This window comes from Protomyctophum parallelum, assembly GCF_964188405.1.
Source record: "Protomyctophum parallelum genome assembly, chromosome: 13".
Taxonomy (NCBI): domain Eukaryota; kingdom Metazoa; phylum Chordata; class Actinopteri; order Myctophiformes; family Myctophidae; genus Protomyctophum; species Protomyctophum parallelum.
The window spans coordinates 21,601,003-21,611,398 of record NC_139708.1 but is presented as its reverse complement, the minus strand read 5'-3'; the positions used below and the strand labels follow the sequence as shown (position 1 = coordinate 21,611,398).

Here is a 10,396-nt window from a genome sequence, read left to right as displayed (position 1 = left end):
TTCTTTTATTTCTTGATTGAAGTTACTGAAAGAATCATTACATTTTGGTTTAATTCATGCTTTTTTGGGAACGTTTTTTGAAAATGTTATGAAATAATAATAATTTAAAAACTAATTTAGGAAACAAAAGATTAGGGCACCCATAACAGTGTGTCCGCGACCCACAAATGGGTCCCAGTGTTTTGGGAACCAGTGGGCGGGCTACTGTACCTGTAGGTCAACGGAAGAAATGTAATTTCTGTCATTCTGTTTTTGTTATTGCCATTGCCACACAAATCACATGTCATGACATGTGATGTCATCCCTCATGTGGAAAACTCCTTGCAACTTTCATTATGTTGTCCAATATTGCAGCATACTGTATCTTACATCAATTTGCAGTGGCTATCGGGGGAGCCCTATTGTTAACATTCATGTGCCCGCCTACATGGTATACCTATCAATAATACATTTTACCATCTTCACCATTGCAATGTTTTTTTTTAAATAGCTCATCTCCGCCAGCAAACATTATTTCTCGAAACACACAAGACCGAAGACTAGGTTATATCCCATGACAAAAAAACGACAACCAGAAGTTGTCAATACAATTGTCATCTTGCAATGTGATTAGTTGGAAAGCGTGTCATGCTGCGCCATGATTGGCTGGAGGATTTGTCGTTGGCCAATAGCGGTAGTCAGTAAGTGGAAATGGGTGCAGTACGTAGTTCAGACTAGTCATTGATCCGACAAACGACAACCTCAAACCCTAACCTAACCATAACCACAAGCACGGGAGGAGCGCATGTCCGACATGCGGACGCATGTCGGACTAATGCTTCGTCGGAATTACATGCGGTCCCCAGTGGAAATGTCCATATTGCCTGCATGGTCCAGATAAGAACATCCTAGTGATTATCGGTTGTCGGTTGATAACATTCAAAGCGGGTGGATTGGCTGAATTCCGGGCCAGAGCCCTCTTTTTGTACATACCTGAGGGGTTTGTCCTTTGACGATTCATAGCCGATATTGTAGCCTACCCGGTGTGCAGGCCTAGGTTAGTAGAGGGCATATTAAAAATGAGAATGATCAAATATGCTGCTAATAATTCTCATTTTAGCTTTTAGGAGATTGTAATTTGTGACCACGTAAAATGTGTGCTTAAAGTGGTTAATTCATAATGCACTGTGGAGTGAAAAGTACAATATTTGCCTGTATTAGTGGAGTGAAAGTTATACCATACAGTCTAAGTCCTAAATATCGAAATTACTTCATAATCAAACCAAAATAGCCGATCTGCAAGCTCACAGATCTTGCAGAGCTTGTAGATCTGCTATTTATGTCATCAGCCATAGTCAATCTCAGACCTGAGCTCAAGAAATGTAACGGAACTGGTCCCCTATCGAAAAACACACAAAGAAGACGCTGTCGATGTTATCAAAATCAAGTCATTATAACATGATATTGTGGTTAATAATTGTTTCCTTGGGATGTACATGACACAAACATTACGGGAACAATATCACGACTTGCGTCGCTAAGTAATGAAGCATGGACATTTCCACGTTCTGCTGCAAACAGTGGGTAAGTGAAGAGCTTGATACTGTACTGTACTGTACTGTACTGTACTGTACTGTACTGTACTGTACTGTACTGTACTGTACTGTACTGTACTGTACTGTACTGTACTGTACTGTACTCTAATTTGTAATTGACCTGTTTATCAGATTACCCTGAACAGCACACCGAGAAACCCCACAGCGACCAATGCAGAAATTAAATGAATGCTACTCGTCTCATAATTGCCAGTGTTGCAGTGAGAAAAAGGTTAGCCCTGCAGATGGCTAGTCCTTCAACACTTGGAGGAGACAGTATTGTCAGTGTTATACTGTCTGGAAGAAGAGATATTAAGTGGAATACCTTGTGCTGTTTTCATTTCTGTCAGTCTGTCTGTCTGGCGGTCTTTTATGCACAATACACTCGAGATCGAATTGGGCTGAAACATTCCATTGTGGTGGTGATCCGGGGAAGGTCATTGGCCATTGAAAGGTTTAAGGGTCTGACTCTAAAACAAGTTTTTATCATGGTCCTGTTTTTGGCTTTTCTGCCTGTATTGATAGTTTCAAGAGAAGATAGACAGTTAATAAGAGGGAGAGAGACATGCAGCAAAAGGTCGTCATGAACGGGACTCGAACATGTGACGCGCTGTCAGGTCGAAGCCTATATGTGGCATGCGCCTGGACCACTAGACAAGCGGGCGCCCATTAAAAGGTTTTAACTGAATGATCCACTCTAGTGAGCCATGGCATGTGTTCAGTTTCACAGTGTTCAGAGGCTTTTTCAGGTGCAATGAAAAAATACCAAATTGCCTGCGAGTGTCACTGTAGAGCAGGGGTGCCCAAAAGGTAGATCGTGATTGATCTACCAGTAGATCACAAAGAAAGGCTGTGCAGGTAGATCACATGACATGCCTCTAAAAATATAATTATATAATTTAAATATTTAAAAAAATCCACCTGCCACTTGAATTAAGGTGACTTGATTGATTGACATCAAAAAGTGCCTGTCAGCTCAAACCCACAATGCAAGTCTTTGTTTTCAAGTGTGTTGTGCGCAGATGTCGGTAGCATTATATAGTTATATATATTTTATAAAACCCTACCAGTTACATTTCCTCCCATCCTCCCCTCTATTCCTCAAGTGCGTCACTAGGTACATTAAAAAATAAAATCAGCGATGGGATAATACTGTTTTTTGGTGGGTAGATCTTGTTGAGCTCGTCATTTTCAAAGTAACTCGCAAGTCAAAAAGGTGTGGGCACCTCTGCTGTAGAGGGATTTTGCCTGTCAATCATCCTGTGCATCACAGCACTTTTCTGAGCCTATAGACCACAGAAAATCCACTGAATGTTCAATACATGTTCAGTACATGGCTTGCTTTCTAAATAGCCTATTGCACCTGCACAATATGTACCCTGCTGTATTATATACGTACCTCATGGCCATGAAAAGATAATTTTGCTGCAGGCTCTTGTTTTCATGTTTCCACTCGTGCGTGCGGCATGCGTGTGTATGCTTATGTAACTACCACTCAGCCAAAAGCGAGATATGATCAAGGGAGACATGATTATGCTTCTGGTCTTCTGGCAGGGCCACTGTGCTACAATTAAATGCAACATTGACATATGACATTACACATTATGACGACTGGACTGTATATCTGTTTAGCAGTGGTGGAAAGTAACTAAGTGCATTTATTTAAGTATTGTAATTTTGAAGTATTTGTACTTTCTTTGAGTGTTTCCAATACTTTTACTTCTACTCCACTACATCTCGGTTCCAAATATTGTACTTTTACTCCACTACATTTATTTGAAAAATGTAGTTCTTAGTTACTTTGTACATTAACCACTTCAGCCCTTTGTGTGTACATTTTGGACCATTTGAAAATAGCCGATCTACAAGCTCACAATGTGTTGCATCGCGACGCATTGTGAGCCTTGTAGATCTGCTATTTTCAAAAGATTTCTATTCAGTTGAAAACTTGAAATGGGACATTTCTGCACAAATCAAACGAAGCTCGCGAGTCAGTTCAGTCAGTCAATCTCAAGGGGGTGCTCAAAGGTGCATACTATACTCAAGGGGTTAACATATGCTGCATTACTATGTGGGCGTATAAGTGTGTGCAAGTCTCACATGTCATTCGCCGATGCGGCAGTCAGCTGACCAATTGGGCAGGCTACTTAAGCTCACTAGACTCCATGCTCTTCCTGCCTTCCTCTGCTCATGGTTCACGGTTGTATGTGATGTTTTCTCCCACCACCACCCCAGCACCACCGGTGGGCTCTGCTATCTATGCTCCCCATGGGGGGGTTATTGTATATCTCCCTGCTCTTTATGTTTTATGTTGTTGCTTAATCGTGCCGAGCAGGGAGAAATCCAGCAGAGCCGAACGCCAAGTCAAATATCATATGTACACTTGTTACTCATTCTGCAATAAATATTGGTTAATCTATTCGTGAGTTGTCTGACTGAACTAGTACTAGCACTAGTAACGTATTTTAATGCCAATACTTTTGTACTTTTACTCACGTAAACGTTGAATTCCGGACATTTACTTGTAACAGATTTCTATATTACAGTATTGATATACATTTGCTTAAATAAAACGTTTGAGCACTTTTCCGCCACTACTGCTCTTTTTAGACTCTGTGAAGTACCTGGAGTGCTCCGCCTTAACCCAGAGAGGACTGAAGACGGTGTTTGATGAGGCAATTAGAGCCGTGCTGTGTCCACCGCCACCAGCCCGGAAGAAACGCATCTGCCTACTTCTTTGAGATGTCCACCATGGCTCTAGCTACTGTACTGTCACACAGGGAAAGGGACTCAGGAATAACACGGAAAACTTGCCTTATGTTCAGTTGCGCTTTGCAGTACTTTAAAGCAACTATAACATAGTATTTTAAACTGTTTTATGTAATATCATATTGTCTATGTCCCTCAAACTTATTTCTAATGATTTGAGTCTAAATCATCCCTCTGATATAACCAGTCCATGGCATTTCTTTTTAGCTTCTGAAGCAGTTTTAGCTGCAGTACCACAATGTCCTGAGTTGGTGGGGGTGCTGATATGCAACTTATTTAATATTTGAGTCATTATAATACTGATGCTAAGTAAACCCAGGCTTGTTTCCATTTCATGCCAGCATGGAAAATCAACAATGGCGTACATTGTAAACAAAGTGGAACTGCAAATTTGACTGAAGAGGGGGAGTAATTATACAAAGTAGGGTGATACTGATGACATCACGCATATGACCAAATCAGTTGAGCTGTTCCTGAGAGCAATTTCCATAAAAGCCCCTATATGATGAAAGATTCTGATTGTTCAAAATTACGTTTTTGTGGGGATAGAAAATACACAGGGGAGCCCAAAGAACACCACATTTTTTGAAAATGTTAAATTTTATGTTATAGGTCCTTTAAAATCAGTGTTAATTTAACTCTGAGAAATGTAACCAAATGGACCATTATGACAACTTGGTGTGTGTGTGTGTGTGTGTGTGTGTGTGTGTGTGTGTGTGTGTGTGTGTGTGTGTGTGTGTGTGTGTGTGTGTGTGTGTGTGTGTGTGTGTGTGTGTGTGTGTGTGTGTGTGTGTGTGTGTGTGTGTGTGTGTATATGTATGTATGTATGTATCAATAGTATAGTAGTACAATAAAGGTTAAATAGTTAATACTGAGTGTGTCTAACTGAACTAATGTATTGTAATTACACCATTACTCAAACCTTTGTATTAGTTAGTGTATGAGTTAAAAACGATTATATTATATAATAAGATTACATGCCCACTTACTACCTACTTGGAGAGAAAGCAATTTGTATGGTATATTTTAATTTGCTGTATTTTTTAATTGCAGAATACAAATTAGAATATAAATCTATTGTTTCAGGTCTGCAGTTGTGGTGAGGTGACTGATATGTAGGTTTAAAACTGGTTTGTATTTCACAGATTTCGTGCAAATATTACACAATAAACTCACACTCTTACATACCTTTTAAATGTGATGTGTTGATTTCAGTGGAAAGAAATAGTAGCTTTAACAATGGCAGAAAATGAAAGCCTTCATGCTATGTGGCCTGACAATCATTCAATCAATTAATTCTGCACATTAATACCTGGAGGAGTTGTTTTTATCCATGCACTCACTGGCTTTTGTCTTTAAAGGAGTAGTTCAACCAAAAAAATAACTATTTTCTATCAATTACAGACCCCATGAAGCCTTGAATTCATGAAGATTCTTTTTTTTATCATTTAAAATAAGAGACCTACCGAAGACGTCAGAAGGTCGTCAAATTATTCGCTCAGGAATGTGACAAAAACTAAAATCTCCATGACTTAATTCAAGGCTTCATGGGGTAGATGTCTTTTCTTTTCGCAGATAAGTAAGCATGGGACCAAGGCTAGGTAGGATATAGAAAATAAGTAATTTTTTGGGTGAACTACATTTATTCTCAGTGGTAACTGCTTTTATTGGGTTTATTGCGACTAGCATTGCTGCATCCCGTGTTGTTTAATAAAAAGCATTTTTATCGCCCCGGCTACTTTTCTCAAACAGGGTTCGTTTGGGAAATTCACAGTTACACATTCGCATATTAGTCTGCATTGGCAGTGCGGTCAGCGTGCCTATATCGAACACACCGAGTGCCACACTCCTCCCGAACGATAGGGGCGCGTAGTTGAAAGCCAATGGCAAAAAACTCCTCGGATAAAAAATGCTTTTTATTAAACAACGCTGTACCAGCAAATTTGTAACACCCGTGGCACATGTGGCGAGTAGGCTACTTTATATTTGGAATCTGAATGTTTATGTACACGTTTACAATGTAGCGATCGCGTAAAACAGGCGGAAGTTAAGCCATGTGAAGTACAAGCGTCACGTGAACCATGGCTACTTGCACACCAGCTCTCCGGTTATGTGCTCCCCTGATTATAAAGCCCTGTTGCGGCATAGAAAAAAGTGTTACCACAAAAATAGGTGTTACCACATGACTACCAGAGGGGTACTAGTCCAGGCACTATCAAGGTACCACATCATGCATACGCGATTACGCGTAATGCATATGCGTAATGCGTATGCATATGTAACTAGAAAATTCGCAATTTAAAAAAATTGCAGAGTGTGGTTGCCGCAGTGGCTTACATATGCCCCTCCCACTAGTATTGCCAGCCAATTACAATTTCAAGTCACGCCTTAGATCATGCGTAAGTCATTCGGAGGGGATTTAACCCCCGAAATTCATGTTTTTGCGACAAACGGTTACATTTCTCGCATTTGCGGCGCCCCCTATGGATGAAAATGGAATTGCTATAAGAACTTGGTTGATTGAACCACCCCGGACATGTGATTGAAATGTGGGATGGATTGGACATTCCGTTCGTGATTTATGGCATTTTTTGTGATATAGGCCCCTCCTACTAACTTCGGAAGACGATTACGGCCGAACGATACGCACTTTCAAAATTCTGCGGCTCAGTTTTAATTGGATGGGTCCAGAGATCACGTGTGCCGATTTCTGTGAGATTTGGACGAAATCTGTAGGAGGAAAAGCAAAAAGTGTGTTTTGGACAAAATTCAAAATGGCGGAAAATCTATCATGGCGGAAATGGGCGTGGCCTATATGGGGAGATGCGTCATGACCCAAGGAATACAGGGAAAAAATAATTTTGATTTTACGACCTACGGTTCAAGAGTTATAAGCCAAAAGGTAAAGTGGGCTGTTATAGCGCCACCATGAGGCCGACCTATAAAATTATAATTTTAATTAATTTTAGTCATAATTAAGAAATATCCCTAAAAGTTTTGTAACTATAGTCATTACAGTCTCCGAGGAAAAAATACTTGAATGTGATTTTTTGCCTTTTCCCATTCATGTCAATGGGGAAATTTAATTCACTAATAAATTCATATCAATTAAACTATACAACATTTCTCTTAACAAAATACAAGCACACGATTCCCGATTTTTCCGGTCAATTTGACATATGGCTCAAGTGCGTACAGCGTACAGTGTGGGAGGTATAAAGCGTCAAAATAAAGACTACTCCAGTGAAAAAATAACTAGAAAGAGGCAATTCCGGGAAATTGCAAAGTGTGGTTGCCCACATCGCACCCGTCGAAAATGGAATCGCTTTTGTCTCTGCGTTGATGAAACCACCCTCGACATGTGATTCAAATTTGGGATGGATCGGACATTCCGTGCGTGAATTGTGGCGTTTTTTGTAAAATAGGCCCCTCCCACTAATTTGGGAAGACGATTACGACCGAACGATACAGAAGATCTAAATTCTGACTGTGCTGTTGAAATCGGATAGGTTGGCTGATATAGGCCCCTCCCAGTAATTATACCAGCCAATTACAATGTCAAGTCATCCTTTGTGATCATGCATAAGTCATTCAAAGAGGATTTCTCCCCCAAAATCATGTTTTTGCAACAAAGGGGTATAGGCCCCTCCCAGTAATTTTGCCAGCCAATTACAATGTCAAGTCACCCTTTGTGATCATGCGTAAGTCATTCAAAGGGGATTTCCCCCCCAAAATCGTGTTTTTGCAACAAACAGGTAATTGTTTTTGCAATTGTAGCGCCCCCTATGGATGGAAATGGAATTGCTTTTGGCTCTGTGTTGATTAGGCCATCCTAAACATGTGATTCAAATTTGGGGAGGATTGGACTTTCCGTTCGTGATTTGTGCATTTTTTTGTAAAATAGGCCCCTCCCACTAACTTTGGAAGCTGATTACGGACGAACGATATGGAATATCGAAATTCTGACTGTGCTGTTTTCATCGGATAGATCCCGAGATCATGTGTACCGATTTCTGTGAGATTTGGACAAAATCTGTAGGAGGAGGAGCAAAAAGTGTGTTTTGAAGAAAATGCTAATTTGCTGCAAATTCGTTCTAGACGGAAATGGGCGTGGCCTATATGCGAAGATGCGTCATGACCCAAGGAATCCATGGAAAAAAACATTTTGATTTTACGACCTACGGTTCAAGAGTTATACCCAAAAATGTAACGTTGGCTGTTATAGCGCCACCATGAGGCCGACCGATATAGTTCTAAGGTAATTAATTTTAGTAATTATTATGAATCTCTCCTCCAATTCTTGTAAGTATAGCCCTTACGGTCTCAGAGGAAAAAATATTTGAAAGTGAGTTTTTGCATTTCCCCATTCATGTCTATGGGGAAATTTAATGCACTAATTAATTCATATCAATTAAACTATCCAACAAATGTCTTATCCCAATACACGCACACGATTCCCGATGTAGCCCGTCGTTTTGACATATGGCTCGAGTGCGTGCGACAAAAACTGTGGGAGGTATAACGGGACAAAATAAAGTTTATCTATAATAAGAACATAAAGAATAATAAAAGGTCACAAAAACAATAGTATGGTTGCCTTCAGGCAACCACACTAATAATAAGTATAAAGTGTTACAATTACTAGAGTCTGGTTGCCCATTCGGGCAACCACACTAACTATACCACTCAGCCAAAGGCTTATCAAGGGAGACATTATTGGGCTTCTGATCTTCAGGCTACTGTGCTACACTTTTGTAACATTTGTTACATTACACATTATGACGAATGTATACGTCTTCTGTTTAGACTCAGTGAAGTACCTGGAGTGTTCCGCCTTAACCCAGAGAGGACTGAACTGAAGACGGTGTTTGACGAGGCAATTAGAGCTGTGCTGTGTCCACAACCCACCAAGCCCAAGAAACGAGGCTGCCTGCTTCTTTGAGATGTCCACTCCATTGTCCACCATGGCTACTGTCACACAGAGAAAGGGGCTCAGGGATCACACAGAATTTGTGTTAATTTAACACTGAGTGTAAAGAAAAAACAAAGAAACAGACCATAATGAACTTCAACTTCAAAGTTTATTGTCATGTGTAAAAGAGTAGGTGCAATTATCTTCTGTGCAAGCTATCACAAATTTTAAAAGACAATCAAGGAAACTCAAATAACAAGGTATGGTTTAATTAAATCACAGAAATAAGGCAGAGTAGGCCTACCTCACTTGTGCAAGTAAGAGACATCAACAGCAGGTATTATGTGTATAGGAATGGAGTACATTCCATTCTGTAGGATATATTACTTGTGCAATAAGAGACATCAACAGCAGGTATTATGTGTATAGGAATGGAGTACATTCCATTCTGTAGGATATATTCACAGTAATTACGGGTCCAATTTGGTTACAATTTATACATAATAAATTAACACAGGATTTACAGTGTATGTGGGGCTTAGACTGTTAAATTGTTTTCAAACAAGCCCTTACAGAGTTCACCAGCGTATATATTAAATAATGTATCGTAATTACACCATTCCTCAAACGTTTGTATTAGTTAGTGTATGAGTGTATGCGTTAAAAGGCTTTTATTTTATAATGTTAGATTGCATGCCCAGTAAATGCCTATTTGGAGAGAGAACAACTTATGCTATATTGTAATTTGCTGTATTTTCCTTTATTGTAGAATTCAAATTAGCATATAAATCTATTGTTTCAGGACTGCAGCTGAGATATGTATGGTTAAACTGGTTTGTATTTAACAGACTTCACGCAAATATTACACAATAAACTCACACTCTTAAATGCCCTTTAAGTGTGATGTGTTGATTTCAGTGGACAGAAATTATAGCTTTAATAATTGAAGAAAATGAAAGCATTCATGCCTTGTGGCCTCGATGTAAGTCTGCCATGACAATCATTCAATCAATTAAGTCTCCATATTCATACCTGAGGGGGTGTTTTCATCCATGCACTGCATGTTTCTGTCTTTAATTCTCTCATGAGAGGATGTGTCACTGACACTGAGTTTAAATTAATCTGCAGCATTGGTTGGACT

General features: G+C 39.7%; 1 protein-coding gene across 2 annotated transcripts in view; it reads left to right on the top strand.

The window, feature by feature from the left end:
* The window catches only part of LOC310869190 (ras-related C3 botulinum toxin substrate 2-like), a 19,505-nt gene extending 9,358 nt beyond the window's left edge, over window positions 1-10,147 (top strand). The window contains exons 6-7 of one of the 2 annotated variants that reach the window (XR_014570137.1): window positions 9,150-9,592; window positions 9,667-10,147. Coding sequence is in view for 1 of the 2 variants with exons in the window: in XM_083779799.1 (XP_083635925.1) it covers window positions 4,185-4,315 (131 nt within the window). In the remaining variant the exon portion in view is untranslated. Of the gene's footprint in view, window positions 1-4,184; window positions 4,930-9,149; window positions 9,593-9,666 lie in introns of those variants that run through there. The other variant, XM_083779799.1, reaches the window with a different exon arrangement.
* The last annotated feature ends 249 nt before the right edge of the window (window positions 10,148-10,396 follow it).